This window comes from Glandiceps talaboti, chromosome 1 (genome assembly GCF_964340395.1).
Source record: "Glandiceps talaboti chromosome 1, keGlaTala1.1, whole genome shotgun sequence".
Lineage (NCBI taxonomy): Eukaryota > Metazoa > Hemichordata > Enteropneusta > Spengelidae > Glandiceps > Glandiceps talaboti.
Window position 1 is genome coordinate 27847595 of NC_135549.1, and position 20717 is coordinate 27868311.

Genomic DNA, 20717 nt, shown 5'->3' on the forward strand with positions numbered 1-20717 from the left:
ATTGTCCTTTTGGACACCAATTGGCAATAAAATACAGGGGAAAGAAGTTTACCAACTTGCTGATGAAAGTGCTTGAATTACAACTGTACCATTGGAAATTGTTTGCATTGAAACTATATTCGGTACTAGTTGAAACCCAACTTCTGAAGAGCGCCCCCAGTGGCCATACTGTACAATCTTTTGTCTTTCTTTGATACGGATATGGAATGTGGCAAGTTTGGAAACCCTCTTTGAGTTTGTAGCCCGGGTTCGCAGCCCTCATCCAAACACTATGCATGACATAATCACTGTATATTATGGAGTGATTTAATGCTGACAGTCAGGTGACTGTAACGTTATTTCGGAGGGATTCAAATGAAAGATGAATCATGCAACAGGTTTAATAATCATCTCCATATGAGAGTTATGGAGTCCAAGATTAAATTTTATTGGTTATTTATATTAACTAACTTTCAGTTGTGATAATACTTATGACAAAAAAGGACACAATTTAATTCCGCCATGTTTTTTCTCCCAATTCTTGTGCAAATTTCTGTCCTTGATACAGAGATCCTCATGGCATGAAGTTGATTTTATGCGTGGAGAAATGCAGGTGCCCCGTCTCACAATCTCTAACTTGTCTATTTCAATATTATACGTCTGTTTCAAATTTTTATATATTTTCCTCGTTTTTTTATTTATTTATTTTTATTGATACTGTATGTGAATGATTGAATCACCAAATCTCCAGTTTGTATCACTTGGACTCTTGTCTTGATTTGCAAATTAACCCAACTCTACCTGTCTCTGAAGTGTTGCCATGGTTTCCACACACTTATCAGAAATATATCATCTGCGGTTGTATCAACAAAAGCCAGTGAACACTGACATAAAACTGGCTGCATCATTCTGTAGTTTGAATTTGGCTTATTCGACCCAAAGTATATTATGCAAGTTGGTGATTCCTCTTGTCTGACTTGTACTTACATAACGTGTCCTATCTATATACCCGACTTTTCTTCAAATCAGTAAAACTTGGTATTTCAAAGATTTCCCTTTCCAACAGAATTTGACAAAGAATTTTCAAACACAATCCTATGACAGAAAGATTTCAGAATTTTGGTGCCCATTCACGTTGTTAATTTTTCGTAGAATGAATGACATAGCTCCCAACTATACAATATATGTTCGGTACTACACAAACTCCAATTCCTAAATGCACTCCATATAAAGAATATGGACCTATAATGTATATAGATCTGCTAAGTGTGTGGCCATCATTATTAAAACCATGGTAACTATGACAACACAGCCCTGTAACCTTATTTATCTTTCTCACTGAGTTATAACAACTATTGCCCTGAACTAAAAAATAAGAAATGCTTTAAAACAGCTAACTGTAAATTCCACCATTCACTTTTGCAATCCTAGGACTTGAATTCTACTAGCAGCTCACTAATTGGCCGTATAATCTCTCATATATTAAGTATTCTATCTACACCATTTTATCTACATAATTTTAGTAGGTCATGAAAGTTTACACCATTTATTTAGACCGCTTGACTTTTTTTTTGATTGAATGAATATAGTGAATGTATGAATACATATTTAAAAACATTGCATCTCTGATTCAATGAATATTTTATTTTGTGTATGTAAATGTCTTTTGTAATCATGCATGTATGCATTGAGATGAGAATGAATAGGGTAACTTGCTTGTTTGTAGATTGTATAAATATACATTTTTCATTGGAGGGGGGGGGGGGGCATTTACTTGCCTCCGTAACAATTACTGTTTAAATTATAAATATTTCAGACAGATTATTAAATTGTATTTTAAATGTTATTGGATTTTTGAAATCATAAACATCAGATGGAACCAATGATAGTTGATTCTGAGTTCTGGTATAAATGCTTAGTTTGTGAGTAGCTTTGTAGACGTCTGTCTGACGTCTTGCATACATGCTTAGTTTGTGAGTAGCTTTGTAGACGTTTGTCTGACGTCTTTCATAAATGCTTAATTTGTGAGTAGCTTTGTAGACGTTTGTCTCACGTCTTACATAAACACTTAATTTGTGAGTAGCTTTGCAGACGTTCGTCTGACGTCTTACATAAACACTTAATTTGTGAGTAGCTTTGTAGACGTTCGTCTCACGTCTTACATAAACACGTAATTTGTGAGTAGCTTTGTAGACGTTTGTCTGATGTCTTACATAAACACGTAATTTGTGAGTAGCTTTGTAGACGTTTGTCTGATGTCTTACATAAACACTTAATTTGTGAGTAGCTTTGTAGACGTTCGTCTCACGTCTTACATAAACACGTAATTTGTGAGTAGCTTTGTAGACGTTTGTCTGATGTCTTACATAAACACGTAATTTGTGAGTAGCTTTGTAGACGTTTGTCTGATGTCTTACATAAACACTTAATTTGTGAGTAGCTTTGTAGACGTTCGTCTCACGTCTTACATAAACACTTAATTTGTGAGTAGCTTTGTAGACGTTTGTCTCACGTCTTACATAAACGCTTAATTTGTGAGTAGCTTTATAGACGTTCGTCTGACGTCTTACATAAACACTTAATTTGTGAGTAGCTTTTTAGACATTTGGCCAATGTCTTACATAACTGCTTAATTTAGCTGTGTAGACGTTCGTCTGACGTCTTACATAAACGCGTTGATGAACATCTCTCCCAGATTGCTTGATGTGTTATTTGTGGTTTTGAAGTTTCTGTGTGCAAGTTACGACAAATTCCCAAGTCCTTTATGTTGTAGGCATCCTTTTATTTATCTCAAAAAAGTCCTTTCATCGAGGTATAATTACAACCTTTAAACTTTGAACTTTAACCTTTAACCTATTTATCTAATGGTGTCCTTCCAATGAAGTGATTACAACCTTTAAACTTTGAACTTTAACCTTTAGTCTATTCATGTAATAGAGTCCTTCCAGTGAAGTGATTACAACCTTTGAACTTTGAACTTTAACCTTTAATATATTTATCTAACAAGTCCTTTCCTATGAGTTGTGATTTACAACCCTTAACCTTTGAACTTTATCTGTTAACTCTTCATCTATACACGTCCTCAAATGTGCAACTGAAGTGTGGATAAATTTTGAACTTTGACATTTAACTAATTATGTGAACAAGTTTTTTTAACAGAACATTACAACCTTTGAACTTTACCCTTAAACTTTTAAACTTTGTCCTTAAACTCTTCATCTTCACAAGTTCGCAATGAAGTGTGGATAACCTTTACTCTTTGAACTTTAATCTTTGGGTTATAAGTGACACACACCCCATCTCCTTTCGCCATTTTTAACCTTCATTAAAAATCAGACATTTTATGTTGAAATGAAGCATAAGATTTTTCAAAGAAATTTTTTTGAAAAAAAAGGACATGAAAGTAGATATCTGAGATGGCTGCGTCTCCTGTAAGTTTGAGAATTTCTAACTAACATTGTGAAGACCTTAAATGTTGTACCCAAGGTTAAACGAAGATAACTGTGCATATTAAGCACTTAATTAACACTTATGATCACCCTTATTCCACTGTTTTCTATTTCAACTTTACCTTGACGGTTAAAGGAAAAGTCCAGTCAGACTCATCTCTGCCCTTAAGTACACTTGTGTTGATTACTTGATTACTGCTCTCACCTTACGCATGATTTTTAGTGATATAATGACACTTTGATAACTTACTCAACTTTACAATCTTGTGCTGCACTTGAAATATGTTGGTCAGCCATTTTGGGTTTCTTGCAAGGATTTATGGGAAAACCCACTGGGGTGATGACATCACTGCCTAATCCAAAACACTCTTTGTATTTGTGAAGACATAGAGATTAGGGTATTCATGATGTCATCGCCACAGGTTTTCCCATAAGCCGTTGTGGGAATGCCTAAAGTAGCCAAACATACATTAAGTGTAGTAGCGCTTCTTGAGAAGGTTTTTAAAGTTAAATAAGTTACTGAGGTACTTGTTTTGTCACCTAAAATCACATGGTAATGATAGCAGTAGTCAGTCTATATGTACCTGAGGCGGAAAAAAAGTCTTATTGAATTTTTTCTTCAAACTGATACATGATGATCAAAATAACATCAATTTTTTAAAAAGAATTTCTCCTCTGGTTTGCATACAGTGATGATATTATAATTATGATTGTTTACTTTCTTCTAGCAATTACAAAGGTATTTCTGCTGTCAAAATCCTAAGGGTGCTGCGTGTGCTTCGGCCACTTAGAGCAATCAACCGAGCCAAAGGTTTGAAGGTAGGTATGATTGAGAAGTCATCTGTTTTTGGCTGCTTTTCCTTATAAGGACATTGTAGAGAAGTGGATGAACCCATTCAGTGATTTCATTGTCAACTTTGACCTGTAATGTGATTTGCCAATATATGGCACCTTTTTTTTACTGTCAATCTTTCTACAGTGGATGCAGAATTTGTTGTGCCATTGCATGATGGTGCTGCGATTCAAAAGTCATCAGGGAATAAAGTGAAATCAAAAGTTGGATCTCGTGCCAACTGTTGGACATCTGAAGAAAGACGGCAGTTTTTCTCGGAAAGTTAAGAATACTTTATCAACACAGTTAATCCTCAAGAGTGCTACCAGAAAGCTATTATCGACTGTTCATAGGTTAACACGTGTGTATTGTAACAAAAGTTTTCTTCTGTCTTTTCCACCCACAGCATGTAGTACAGTGTGTCTTTGTAGCCATCAAGACCATTGGTAACATAATGCTGGTCACATTTCTACTACAGTTCATGTTTGCCTGTGTAGGCGTTCAGCTGTTTCAAGGCACTTTTTTCAAATGTACAGATGGTTCAAAAATGACAAAAGAGGAATGCCAGTAAGTACATGTAGATAAGCCGGTTGGTATACTTTCATCTTCTGTGAAATTTCTCTCTTTTGTAGCAAGATTGAGTTTTCAAGAAAAAAAATGGATGTAAAATTGGCATAACTTTTAGACCTGCATCAAAAAAAGATTTCGTAAAATTAATGTAAGTGAAGCAGAAATGATATTGAACAAACATCCCAAACAGGCAATGGCCACATAAGTATATTGTACATTGTATACATGATTACTTGCACCAGTGTGTGCATACTAGTGGTATTTGCACTGCAATGCTATACCGAAAAGATTACATACCTGCATGCTAATGATATGCAAATGAGGATGCAATCGTTTGCGTTTGTGATCACGCAGTATCACATTTATGGGAAATATTCTATTTCTGATAAACATTTAATATGTAATATTAACAAAACTCTACACTATGTGAGTTCCAATGTGGGGGATATTTGCACTAATGCTTGCAGCATTTTCTGCTGCGCTTTCACAGGCAATGCTCATGAAAGTATGTCCTCAGAGAACACTGCAAGTATTTGCACATATGTCCCCGAGTACACAACACTTGCACTCTGCGTCATGTGGGTTTTGTCTTAGTATTAGTCTAGTGGCATACATGTATTCTTTTCTCTTGTAACTACCAATTATCAGAATGTTGGCTTTTCAAAGCCTAGTATTAAAATCAACAAACTAACAAAGGCCAAAAAAGAACTGAGGAATATGATATCAGTGTTTCATAATGGATTCCTTTAGATCAAAAGTATCAATGGCATCACAGTATCACATCGCAGGTATCACTGTGTCCAGTAGCACAAAAATGTATAATTTTATGCATAGGGATGTGTCTTCTATGAAGACTTGTTGGTAGTCATTTAGTCCCATGAAATGCTTTCTCTTGGTAGAAATGGCTCAATACTCAAAGACCATATTATATGGGTTGAGTGCGAGACCTGCACTGATGAACACCTGACTCGTATGTATACCCACAATATGTGAACGAAAGAGATTTGCACCTTTAACTTTCTCTTTACAGAGGTGAATATATAACATACAGAGATGGTGATATGGATCATCCAGATGCCAAGGAGAGAGTGTGGTCTGTAAATGATTTCAATTTTGATGACGTTGGGCAGGCCATATTGGCTTTATTCACTGTAGCCACATTTGAAGGCTGGCCTAAGTAAGTAAATGTTATGTGTGAATGTCAGTACTTCTGCCCCCCCCCCCCCCCCCAATCTCTGTTTTCTATCTTTATGACTCTGTTTGTCTGTCTCTAATTCAATCTTTTCTTCTCTGTCAGTCTCCCTTTCTCAACTGTTTATGTTTCCATTTTTTGAAATGTTTACTGTGTCTGTCTGTCTGCCTGTCTGTCTGTCTGTCTGTCTGTCTGTGTCTCAACAATCACACACTTTCTCTGTATGTCTCTCCGTCACTTTGTCTTGTCTGTGTGTCTCTCTGTCTCTGTCTCTGTCTCTCTCTGTCTCTGTGTCTCTCGGTAACTGTCTGTCTGTCTGTCTGTCTGTCTGTCTCTAGTCTGTCTCTTTTTCTGTCTGTCTCTGTCTCTGTCTGTCTGTCTGTCTGTCTGTCTGTCTCTATCTATCTATCTCTCTCTCTCTCCTCTCTCTCTCTCTCTCCCCCCTCTCTCTCTCTCTCTCTCTCTCTCTCTCTCTCTCTCTCTCTCTCTCTCTCTCTCTCTCTCTCTCTCTCTCTCTCTCTCTCTCTCTCTCTCTCTCTCTCTCTCTCTCTCTCTCTCTCTCTCTCTCTCTCTCTCTCTCTCTCTCAATTCTCTTTCTGAAACTGATATATTTTCAATACATTTTGACAGGCTACTCTATGTTGCCATTGACTCCAACGAGATCAATCATGGTCCTATTTACAACTGCCGTCCTGCTGTAGCCATCTACTTCTTTGTATACATCATTGTAATTGCCTTTTTTATGGTCAACATCTTCGTTGGTTTTGTCATCGTTACTTTTCAAAGTGAAGGTGAACAAGAGTACAAAAACTGTGAGCTGGACAAGAATCAGGTAAGAGTGATAATTTCCCAGAAAGCCACTCCAGGAAATTAGAGGTATTTTCATGAACTTTAGGTGAGAGAGAGAGTCTTTTTCATGATATCATATAAATATTATGTTTTTGCACAATTGCCAAGAAACACCAAATTGAAAGTATTTTACACCTCCATTGTTGTACCAATGGTTCACAGTTGCCTCGTCATACTTAGAGGATGTGCATATGTCTTAGATGAACAATAGCTATTCATGACTTTATCGGAATGTAATAAGTACTTTGGTGTCAGAAATATCAATTGTTCATCTAAGTATGTCTAGTAAGTTCCATAATGCAACAGTGGACAACTAAGTGCTAGTACAATGAAGAGTGAAATAGAGTTTCTTGGTTACCCCGTGAAATGTATGAAATAATGAAATGACCCCTCTGATGCCTTAAAGGTGTACATGCTGTATGCATGCTGTTTTTGATCAGACAACCAACAATATATTCCTTATAAATTTGTGAAATACCAATAATTAAATGTCAATTTTATCCAGAAATAGTACAGTAAAAGGTTGAAATTGTGATTCCTATGTACATATATGTTCAAATAGTTTCGTTCACTGTGTAGAATTCTCAACAAAACTTAATGTCATCAATCAACAGTGCAACAATAATATCAGAGTCTTCCAATATTTTGACAACTAACAGCCATCTTCATCTGGGAATCAGGCCATGACCTAAACATGGTCATGACCACAAGCCTATAAGGCGGTATAAAAGTTACAACCATTTCCCTCGGGTCTCTACCTGTAGTAATGGTAGACACATATCTGGTAGAGTGGATCCACCAACTTACACCAACTTAGGCATTTCTCAGATGAAGATGGCTGTAAGTCGTTGAAATATTGGAAGACTCAGATATTTTATTGCACTGTTGGTTGATGAAATTAAGTTTTGTTGTGATTTCTTTGGGGTGCTGATTTTAGGGTATGGACCCAAAACTCAATTTGATTGGATTTATTGTACTGTATTATGTACATAGTGCGGTGCTATACAGATACATGTATGTTTACTTACAAATGATTTGATACTGTTTAAAGTGTGTGATATTTTATTTAAAGTGAGTCATTACACCCCATAAAACGGTTTTGAAAAATGGTTTCAGTTTGCAGCTAGTGCAGCTTTATTGATAATCGCTATTTTACCTGTATAACTTTTAATTTTGTGATTTTGTTTTTGTTTCCCCACAGAGGCAGTGTCTAGAATTTGCCCTGAAAGCTAAACCAGTCCGTAAATACATCCCTAAGAACCCAACTCAGTACAAAGTTTGGAAAATTGTCACTTCCAGACTGTTTGAATATTTTATTTTCATACTCATTATGATAAATACAATTACACTCGCCATGAAGGTAAGGCAAACATCAAGAAATATTTGACTTCATTTTAAACTTCACTCTTTTTTTTGTTTTTGTTTTTGTCTCCAAGATGGCTGAACTTCTGTAGTAGAATTAAGGGTTTCCTATTTTATGTGTTATCAAAAAACCTTCTAAATGATTGGTTGGACTTCCTATTTAAAATAATAATATAAAAAGCCTGCCCTCAAACATATCAGTCTGTTTGATTGTGGATACAGTATTTTCTTAACATGAAATGCACCTTGGAAGTTATTTCCATTACTATTTAATAGACTGTGAGAACTTTTGTTTTTACTTAGTTCAAGGCGTCTCAAACCTATTTTTGCATATTTATCAGAGATTACACGTGCATACTAGTGGTGTTTTCACTGCAGTGCAGTTGCATACCTGCATGCAAATAATATGCAAATGAGGATGTAATCATTCATTCTACATGGAAAAGCATGATTGAATAGTGTCATTTTTACAGAAATTTGTTGTTTTGGATAAACATATATAATAATAACAGAACCCCATGCTGTGCTAATGCCAGTGTGGGTACTCGGGAGTATTTGCACTCGTGCTTGCAGTGTTTTCTGCTGCATTTTTCAGCGTATGGGTGCAGAGAACACTGCAAGTACTCATGCACATACCCTGTCACATGTCAAGGGGTTCTGTCATATTCTCAGTTAAAATCAAGACTAAACAATTTGATGGTCAATGTACAAATAGACAATGTACAAATTTTTAATTAGAGGGTAAAATGATATCAAAATTTAGTCATTTTAGAATCCAGTATAGTACTGAATACTATAATATAAAATATGTAAATAAATGTTTGATAACTTCCTTGAAAACTAGATGGCAGATCCACAATTTCTAAGGTCAAAAGGATCAGAGGCAACACTTCCATATGTCAAAGTTGGGAGAGAATTGAAGAACTTTGATTTTCTAGGAAATTTACCCTTTAGGTGCACTACCTTTCATGTTGTACACTTAACTGTGAAGTCCTTGAACTTTTCCTTCCATCTAACACTCCAACTGTATCATTTTGTATCTATTGTACTCTTATTCCCTTGTGTGTATTTTCTACCCACCAGTACTATGGTCAGCCAGCCTCCTATGAGAGTGGTTTAGATTACGTCAATATAGTCTTCACAGTGGCTTTTATTGTGGAGTTTATTCTTAAAGTGCTTGCCTTCAAACCAAGGGTAGGTCTGTCAACTTGCATCACCTTGGGAGGGCAGTGTTCACTTCTTCCTCCTGTCCCAAGTCTGGTTTACTTCCAGGGAAACACATGTTGAATATGGAAAACTGATAAGCCAGAACTGAGACAGCAAACAGAAGTGAGCAATGTCCTCCCAAAAGCTTTAATTATTGCTGATTAGGAATCATTCCTTTAACATAGTCCCAGTAATTTAGAGAAAACTTTTTTTCATGGTCAAATACTTTCAGGTTGACTGAGTGATTGATTGATTGACTGACTGATTACTTGATTGACAGATTAACTGATTGATTGATTGATTGATTAATTGATTAATTGATTAATTATCTGACTGACTGATTGACTGACTGACTGACTGACTGACTGACTGACTGACTGACTGACTGACTGACTGATTAACTTACATTGTTGTAAGATATTTTCTCAATGAGTAGAGTTCTCCAAGACTTAACCTTGTGTGTCTCACTTTAGGTTTCAAAAATCAGTTCATTAAGGAGTGTCTAGTGAAGCAATGGTATACATGCAAACTAAGGTCTGCATAAAAAAGACACCTTAGGTCGGTGGATAAAGATGATATTTGAAAAAGATGTTCTTCAATAAATATGTCATTTTATTTACTTCACAGCACTATTTTAGTGATTCCTGGAATGTGTTTGACTTTGTCATTGTACTTGGCAGTATTATTGACATTGCTTTACAGTATACACCGGTAAGTGTTTCTATGTCTTCCTGTCCAGGCAAGGGGGAGGGGTGTTATTATTCATGCAAGGGGGAGGGGTGTTATTGTTCATGCAAGGGGGAAGGGTGTTGTTGTCCTTTCAATATGGGAGAGGTCACCATGCAAATTTTTAGATAAAGATCAAAATGATATAATTTGGAATCCAATATGGCCACCAACTATTGTGGAAGCTCCATGGGAAAATAAAAAAAAAACTGAAAACAAGAATGGTGATTCTTCAAATTTCATTAGTTTGGAGAGGTTTTTAGATTTTTGATGTTCAGGGAAATTGGTCCCTGAGTGGCATTCTACCTTATTGACATATTTGTTTGCATAATTAATTAGCTGACAGTCTTGTCACAATTTAGTTATAACACTACATTTTGACTTGGATGTAGACTGTGGTTGGTGTCTATATAGTCCATGTACTCTCACAAGACACCACCCACAGCTATGTCTTACAGTCTAGTTTGGACAGTTGATAGAAGAACAGATCGATTCTAAAATTGACAACATTTCTATCATTTTCATAACATTATAAGATGTACAAATTGGGGATTTTGAGCATCCTTTTGTAATAGTAAAGAGGAAGGTTATTTTGTGAATTCGTGGTGTTATTAAAAATTTGAATGTTAAACGTGACAAAACCCCTTGTTAACTTTCACTTATCGGTATGGAGTAGATGTTAATCGTAACATTGGTGGAAGTGACGCATAAGGCTAAAAACTAGTCCGTGGAGCCGATATGGAGCTAACACCTGGTGCATGGAGTTGACATCGCAGTTTCCGAGTGGTATACTTGAACTACCTGCAAATACAACTTGCCATACAATAATAGCAAATAGCAGATAACAAGAAGTTGCCTTTAAAGTCTTATGTGTCACTTCTGCATACGTTAAGATCAATGTCTACTCCATACATAGTGGTGAAAGTGGATGAACTAATGCATTTGGTCTTGTTTAACATCCAAGTTTTTTTATTAAATATAGTGAATTCACAAGGTATGCTTTCTATAAAGGTGTTACTGCAATTAATATTATATTGCGAAAATGCCTTTAGTATTATCTTATGGTATTTGGTATCAAAAGTTACTGAATGTTTTTGCATGAAAAGTGACTGAAAACGTTCAATCTAAGTACAGATAAATTATGCTTTCCATACAGGAACTGATTGTATTATATGTGTTGTATGTAGTTGGTGTCATTTCTTTGGTCCCATCTTGTGGTGTTTGTGTTATCATGATCAGTGAGTAGTTGTTGTCATTTAGTAGAGTTACAATATCAATGTTTAATATATAGTTTTGATGTAAAAGAAGGGAAAGGTGTAGTTTTTGTTTTTGCTCAGGATGATCTACATTGTCTATGGAATGTGACACAGATCAAAAAGACTCCATCAATTGGAAACACGTTGTGGCCTCATTTTGACATTCCTGTAAAATAACATCAACGGATTTTGCATTTGTTGACATCTTGTCAGGTTGTTTCATGTTCACTTGTTAAATTTACATAATATGGTGGACATTACATTCTTTCATAAATCTGAGGATTATACATATATTGTATTAAAGAGAGGCCACAGTGTTGTAATCTATAGAGGGCGCTGTTCAATTCTAGTTGGCATGTCTGTTTGGGGAAGAAGTGATACATCAGTGAGTTACATTTTATACTACCCAAAGACCATTCTTAAAAATGTTTCATTCCCGAGATTCCTGAATACAATTTCATAAAATTCTGTGGCATACACAATCAAATATTGGATCAAGTGGCAGATCTCGTCTCAAAAAACGAATATCAGTTGGATCACAAAAGTAGAAAGCATGATTTGATTGACAGTAACAGCCCCCTCTATAGTCAAGATGATGCATTTTTGGCAAGTGTCACAGTCATAAAAACTGGAGTATGTATATCACAATCTTCACCATGTATCACATGCACTAGATGTTGCCATCTCAGCCACTCATCTCTCTCTGTCTTTCTCTTTTCTGTGCTGCATAAACTGAGAAATTCAGTTCTTTTTTTCATCCTGACAAAAACTTCCTGGTTTATACTACATGTGTATACTGCATTTTACTAATTTTGTTGCAATTGTATTTTGCCCTGCTTCTTTCCCCCGACCTTTGACCTCTTTAGCGGCACTTAAATAAAGGAACTTATGATGTAGGTTTCTCTTCTTCTATACTGAATTCCTAAATATTCTGCATGTTAATATTTCAGGATTACACTGTGTTTTACCAGTATTTGATTTTTACAAAAAAAATGTTTTAACCGACTACTATACTCCCGGACTTGCTGTGTGTCTGCTGTTTGTTGTGTCTTTTTAGCCTGTGTTGATGACTGTGAAATATCTCTGTTACAACTTCAGACATCAGACCATGGACAGAGACTTGTATTACATGCGATCATTTGATAAGAATGTGTGTAATACATGTCTCTGTACTTCCAACATGTGCCAAGTGTTATTAATCCAATTCATTTGTTAACTTTCCCTGTTTGTAACATGTTCTGTTTGTCCACAGTCTGATGTCGGCAGTTGTATGTATTTACAATATACTTATTTTATTTTGTTTATTGTCAAAGTCTGAGTAAAGAAATTATACTGTTCGTCAAACATAATATGAACAACCACTAGATAACAGTTGACATACAAAGGCTGTAATGCATACTATTAGGTAGTTCAACAACCACTAGATAACAGTTGACTTACAAAGGCTGTAATACATAGGCAGTTCAACTACCACTAGATAACAGTTGACTTACAAAGGCTGTAATGCATAGGCAGTTCAACAACCACTAGATAACAGTTGACTTACAAAGGCTGTAATGCATAGGCAGTTCAACAACCACTAGATAACAGTTGACTTACAAAGGCTGTAATACATAGGTAGTTCAACAACCACTAGATAACAGTTGACTTACAAAGGCTGTAATACATAGGCAGGTCAACAACCACTAGATAACAGTTGACTGACAAAGGCTGTAATGCATAGGCAGTTCAACAACCACTAGATAACAGTTGACTTACAAAGGCTGTAATGCATAGGCAGTTCAACAACCACTAGATAACAGTTGACTTACAAAGGCTGTAATGCATATGTAGTTCAACAACCACTAGATAACAGTTGACTTACAAAGGCTGTAATGCATAGGCAGTTCAACAACCACTAGATAACAGTTGACTTACAAAGGCTGTAATACATAGGCAGTTCAACAACCACTAGATAACAGTTGACTTACAAAGGCTGTAATACATAGGCAGTTCAACAACCACTAGATAACAGTTGACTTACAAAGGCTGTAATACATAGGCAGTTCAACAACCACTAGATAACAGTTGACTTACAAAGGCTGTAATACATAGGCAGTTCAACAACCACTAGATAACAGTTGACTTACAAAGGCTGTAATACATAGGCAGGTCAACAACCACTAGATAACAGTTGACTGACAAAGGCTGTAATGCATAGGCAGTTCAACAACCACTAGATAACAGTTGACTGACAAAGGCTGTAATGAATAGGCAGTTCAACAACCACTAGATAACAGTTGACATACAAAGGCTGTAATGAATAGGCAGTTCAACAACCACTAGATAACAGTTGACATACAAAGGCTGTAATACATAGGCAGTTCAACAACCACTAGATAACAGTTGACTTACAAAGGCTGTAATACATACTATTAGGCAGTTCAACTACCACTAGATAACAGTTGACTTACAAAGGTTGTAATACATAGGCAGTTCAACAACCACTAGATAACAGTTGACTGACAAAGGCTGTAATGAATAGGCAGTTCAACAACCACTAGATAACAGTTGACATATAAAGGTTGTAATACATAGGCAGTTCAACAACCACTAGATAACAGTTGACTTACAAAGGCTGTAATACATAGGCAGGTCAACAACCACTAGATAACAGTTGACTGACAAAGGCTGTAATGCATAGGCAGTTCAACAACCACTAGATAACAGTTGACTTACAAAGGCTGTAATACATAGGCAGTTCAACAACCACTAGATAACAGTTGACTTACAAAGGCTGTAATACATAGGCAGGTCAACAACCACTAGATAACAGTTGACTGACAAAGGCTGTAATGAATAGGCAGTTCAACAACCACTAGATAACAGTTGACTTACAAAGGCTGTAATGCATAGGCAGTTCAACAACCACTAGATAACAGTTGACTTACAAAGGCTGTAATACATAGGCAGTTCAACAACCACTAGATAACAGTTGACTGACAAAGGCTGTAATGCATAGGTAGTTCAACTACCACTAGATAACAGTTGACTTACAAAGGCTGTAATGCATAGGCAGTTCAACAACCACTAGATAACAGTTGACTTACAAAGGCTGTAATGCATATGTAGTTCAACAACCACTAGATAACAGTTGACTGACAAAGGCTGTAATGCATAGGCAGGTCAACAACCACTAGATAACAGTTGACTTACAAAGGCTGTAATGCATAGGCAGTTCAATAACCACTAGATAACAGTTGACATACAAAGGCTGTAATGCATAGGTAGTTCAACTACCACTAGATAACAGTTGACTTACAAAGGCTGTAATACATAGGCAGTTCAACAACCACTAGATAACAGTTGACTTACAAAGGCTGTAATGCATAGGCAGGTCAACAACCACTAGATAACAGTTGACTTACAAAGGCTGTAATACATAGGCAGTTCAACAACCACTAGATAACAGTTGACTGACAAAGGCTGTAATGCATAGGCAGGTCAACAACCACTAGATAACAGTTGACTGACAAAGGCTGTAATGCATAGGCAGTTCAACAACCACTAGATAACAGTTGACTTACAAAGGCTGTAATACATAGGCAGTTCAACAACCACTAGATAACAGTTGACTGACAAAGGCTGTAATACATAGTTTTGTTCTATTCAACAATCTTCATTAAAAATGACACTTTCAAAATAATAGCTCGTTGAAGTAAATTTTCTTAAAATGTGAGAAATTCTCAATTGATAACACAGTATCAGTGGATAGTTGTAGTGATAGAATAAATTTAGGTTTGGAAAATGACAACTCATCTGAACCATCTACACAGAAATATATGGTGTTGGTTATGTTAAAGTCCATCAATAGCCTAGAGCACATTTCTGTTATCAAGGTTCAGTGTTTTGGCTTAGGTGTTACTGCCCAGCTAACATAGAGAGGAAAACTAGAATATGTGTGATTGACCCCCATTAAAAAACTAGTAATGTCTAATGCAATCATGAAGACAAATGTCAAACAGGCCTAGGATATTAGGAATACTGTACATGGTGTAGAAGTCTGTTTTGCAAAGCTACATGTATTTAATGTTCAACATGTAAACGCTGCACCCCATGGTTAATGTAACATAATCAATGTTTCTGTGTATATACATAGCAATCCTGTATTACCAACCCATCTATGTACTAGGTTAAAATTAGATAATAATCACACATAGTAACCAGTCAGTAGCCACACCTAGCAACTAGATATAAATTCACCCCTTGTATAGAGGCACGTTTCAGCACTTGTGTATTAAAATGTAGATTAAAATTCATCACAGTTTTTTTTTAGATTTTGTTTGTCTTTTGCAGGTTGTATTTTTGTTGAGACTTGCAAGTGATTTTCATTTGTATCCTATGTTTTTTTAAAGGATGACAGTAAATTTAAGAACATTTTCAAGTAAAAGTTTAAACATACCCGGTAACTTTGAGTTTTCTGTTTTCAAGAGAGAGTTATATACATTAAATGCCATTTAAGGTATTGTTAAGATGAACTTTGCCCTTTGAAAAAAAAAAATCAAAAGTTACTAGATCAGTTGCTCTGTTTTTTCTCTTTTGATTTTCATTCCTTTGTGTCAGAAATAGTGCGTAAAATGTGTACCGCCATTATTCTATAACTTTGACATAATTGAAAATTCGTCAACATCCCTAAAACTCATGACACACATTGTATTCATTCATATCATATACGTTTATTTAAGCATTTTGTCATATTCTTGCATAAAAATTTGCATTATTTAAAAAATAAAGATTACAACCCAAGAAATGACAATTATTTTTATGGAAAGCGAAGATTGTATTCGTATAATTTAGAGACAGACCAAAATATGAACAAAAACAGACAAATTACCTTGTAATAATCCTGCTGCATTTCTCACAACTCTCTCTGTTTTTGCTGCATTATCTAAATGCCCCTTCAAATCCCCCAAGTCTGCGCTTTAAATGTGTATTAAAATGGGTTCATTTTTCTCCACTTTGCTTCTGGAATTTCTTTTATTTGGTCCAAAGCCTATATCTGGGACGGTAAATACATTCTAACAATATTTTTTTGTAGTACTTGTGTGTATATAGCTAGATTTGATGTTCATGAATGCATCATATAGCTTCAATTCCAAGTCAGACCAAATAAAAAGCAAAAAACACAGACAAGACACAAACTATTAAAAATTGTGCTTTTACAAAATGTTACCAATTTGGCAATCGAGGTCTTAGTTAAATAAGATAGAAACAAACTGAAACTATTGTTCTTCGATGTGGTACATTACACAAGGGGGTGATAGTGGTTCTTCTGTTAGATGAATCTAATCACCCTGTGATCAAGATAGTGTAAACATTGGAAGTCTCCCCGAAAAATGTACACTGGAAGATCATGTATGTCATTAAAAATGCGAGTACAATTAAACCAACGTCCATTCTTTATATGAATGTGTCAAACAATAGTTTTAGTTTGTGATTAATTATCTTAGTAAACTGTGACCTTGATTGCCAGAGTAGTATCATTTTTTACAGTGATACTGTATTACTCCTTTGGCTACCCAACTCGTATATTCTCTGTATGTTGAACGTATACCTTAAATTGCTAGTTCATGGCCTTTTAAATTCATTTACAATTTGTTAACCTGCAACTACACTGAGACTGTAGTACTATAATACTGCTTGGAATTGAGCTACTCCTTGTTTGTTGTTAACTCACTCCATGATCCACAACTCGGACGGACCGAGTCCACAGTTCATTCTGGAGCCTTGTCTAATGTGTGTAAACTGTCACATTTCATTTTGTCACTTGGTGTGTGGAAAGTCATGTGTAGTTATATTAGATCTAATCATTTGTGTTTTTGTCGTCCCACTTTCACCAGATAAAAACAACATTTTCATTTCACCCCTCATTACCAAGACAACGTCTCTTTTTCTAGGTATTCAAGGGACATATGCCTGATGATAAAAGCAATACATTGGTCGGAAGTATGGCATGTTTTCACACTTTTACACAGCTTTGTAACCATTCTTGTCAGACTCTGAATTCACATCATCACACATCAGGTCATGTGGTGAACCATGGGGACAGGAACTTTGCAATGTGTATATACCACATAACATGTACATATTGGTTGCAGTCCATAGAACATGATAATTCCAATCAGACAAGTGTCTCGTTCTGCCACATACATACATGTAGACATAACTCATACCAGTGTTGTGTGTGTTTTTCCCCCTATTCATAGGGACCCAATCAAGACTTCATTAGTATTAATTTCTTTCGACTTTTTCGTGTGCTGAGATTGGTCAAACTATTGAGCCGAGGAGAGGGTATAAGGACTCTACTGTGGACATTCATAAAGTCTTTTCAGGTAAGTAATGAAATGCAGGTTTTGAGGACTACACCAAAATTAGGAATAAATTTGAGTTTGGAAAACAGTTCGCTCATGAAATACAAAATGTTTTTCTTTGAACAAATGAATTGTTCTGGATGCCAATTGTTCAAGTTATCTTCATTCCAAGAGAGTAAGTACACCATGCCGCTGAGACGGCGACAGTTAACGACATCTCCAAGCACTATGTAGAGAAGACACAACAAAATCAGAAAGGAACTCCTTATGCCTGTACAGTACTGATAAGCAGCAAAAGTGTGAAACTTTATTTCCATTATGAATCCATTTAATGATTTACTATGTTATCTGACTTGTCAATGGTTTGATATCTAATATTGCCTGTATGTTTTATTTCACAGGCTCTACCCTATGTAGCACTTCTCATTGTCATGCTGTTCTTTATCTATGCTGTAATTGGTATGCAGGTAAGGACATTCTAAGACAAGACTTCTGATTGGTAGGGGCTTCTGCATCTGCTTTGCAATAGCCATTCAGAAACACACTTTGAATTTGAGTGTAAATGTAATGTTGGTCTTTTGAAAAGAAAATAAGACATCACAATTCTAAGACAAGACTTGCGATTGATAGGGGCTTATACATGCCATGTTACCCATTCAGAAAAAAAGAAACCGTTTGTATTTTAGTGTTCCTAAAGGAAAATCAAAACTGTAATGGTGTTTCACTCATAAGACATGATGTTTTTGTACATGGACACAGTCATTTGAATATCAAAACTGAAAACAACAGAGGCACCACATACAGCAAGGTTCTGTACCTAATCTGAAAGTAAACAAATTGATTGTAGAAGTAGCAAATTGGAATGTTAGAAAACTAACATGCATGAATATATAATTATAAAAGTAGTCCATGAATGCATAATTAAGTAGGCATGAATACATAATTAAGTAGGTATGAATGCATAATTAAGTAGGCCATGAATGCATAATGATGTTGGCCATGAATACATAATGAAGTAGTCCTGATTTAATCATCACATCCACATTTTGTACACTTTTGTTAGACAGATCAGTAATATATTTTAGGTATACAGATTAGATGGCATGTCTTTCTTTTATAGAAGTATATACACCTGTAATTATTTATGCAAATTTACTTGCCAGCTGTTGTATCAAATCACAGTCTGTCTGAAAAAGTCCATGTGCATGTTAATTTGTATATGCCTGCAAATTTTACCTGCAATTAGTGTCATCCACTTTACTAGTGTTATGTGATGGTTTTTGTCATACATAAGCCTTGGGAATATTCTGCCTTAACTTGCATTGAAATATCCTGCTATGCATGAAGTTGTGGACACTTGTGCCGAATAACTCGATTAACCTTGCTTGCTATGCTATCTTGTTTGTTGTATATGCTAACAGACGTTTGGCAAAATTGCTATTGACGAGGATACGGCCATCGACCGTAACAACAACTTTCAAACTTTTCCTGCAGCACTATTAGTTTTATTTAGGTACGTAAGTCACAACAAACAAACAAACAAACACACACACACACAAACTAACACACATACAAGGTTGGGTAAGTACCTTCATTCTTTGTTTCATGTTTATGTTGCGTCTCCATCGTTTTTGTGTTTTTTTGTCTCTGTTTGTTTAGATCTTTGGCAAGATTGCCCTGAATGATTCGAAGCCCATTAACAGAAACAACAATTTCCAAACTTTCATTCAAGCCTGTCTTCTCCTCTTTAGGTATGTAAATAATGCATGAGTCATAACATTCGTTTGTTGACATACACAATGCCCTAGCAACTGACTGTGTACCATCCATCTCCGACAACCCATTGCTTTTATACTGTCCATTTTTACCTTTCTGTAGTAAATGATCAACTGCCCTACAAATGGAAATCGTGAAATATTGGTCACTAAAACATTTCCACTAAATGTATAACTGTGCTTCAATTTGATATATGAATACACAGAACATTGCCATCACAAATGGACAACAGACAAGTGTGAATGTGCATATAATTTTCAAATCGAAACATTCCGAACAAAATAAGGATTTCCAAATTTGAAATAAGCCAGACTCATGTAGTTTGAGTGTGGGCACAGGTTTGTATATTCTACCATATATTGCGTTTTAGTGTGTAGATGTATGACTGGTATAACAAGTCAAGAATCGATACATGTTACAACCGTTTAGATATCTGAAATGTGTTAATGGTGCATACATTTGTGCCATATAAGCGCAAGATTACTTCATCACTACTTCACCATTCAATATTGCTACTACTACTACTACTTTGTCATTATCACCCCCTCAATGCAAAACTCTGTCACTGTCACTGTCACGGCACCCTCTCCTCCCCCTCCCCAATTTCAAAATGATACACATTGATGTTGCCTACAAGTTTTGTCGATTTGGTGTCTCACTGTGTGAACACTGATGAACCCAGACTACATGTGTGTGTCTAGTACGTCCCTTTAGGTAAAGAAGACTAATGATCCCACACTGTTACTAATATGAATGGGATATCTGAAAGTGTGTCTGCAATTTCTTATAATCAATGTGACAACTACATACATATTATATAATGTTACAGAGTTAGATACCGTACTGTCATTCTATTCATTTAATGGAGCTGTTGCTGGTTCCAAGATGCAGTGTGTATCTCCCTATACAATGCTGTGTATTCTGTATTTGCTACTCAGGAGGATGTTTGTCCTTAAAATCTAATGTAGTGAACTTTCCACGTTTATTATTCATTAGTTCTTTTTTTGTTCCACAAGTGAGCATTTTGTTTCTACGACACAGTATCATAGGAGTTCACGCTCAAATCACACGCATTGATTAACCCACTCAACCAATCAGAATGCATCTTGCACCAAAACTTACAGGTAACAGTAAGTACCTCAGAATGCTCTGTTTGAAAACAGCTCTCAA

General features: G+C 35.8%; 1 protein-coding gene across 1 annotated transcript in view; it reads left to right on the plus strand.

Annotated features, from left to right (window-relative positions):
* The window catches only part of LOC144450237 (muscle calcium channel subunit alpha-1-like), a 158774-nt gene that overhangs the window by 117897 nt on the left and 20160 nt on the right, over positions 1-20717 (plus strand). The window contains exons 25-35 of the mRNA XM_078140868.1: positions 4157-4247; positions 4667-4827; positions 5861-6007; positions 6653-6854; positions 8073-8231; positions 9317-9427; positions 10067-10191; positions 16208-16215; positions 17671-17792; positions 18173-18238; positions 19193-19284. Of these exons, the coding sequence (XP_077996994.1) occupies positions 4157-4247; positions 4667-4827; positions 5861-6007; positions 6653-6854; positions 8073-8231; positions 9317-9427; positions 10067-10191; positions 16208-16215; positions 17671-17792; positions 18173-18238; positions 19193-19284 (1284 nt within the window). The remainder of the gene's footprint in view (positions 1-4156; positions 4248-4666; positions 4828-5860; positions 6008-6652; positions 6855-8072; positions 8232-9316; positions 9428-10066; positions 10192-16207; positions 16216-17670; positions 17793-18172; positions 18239-19192; positions 19285-20717) is intronic.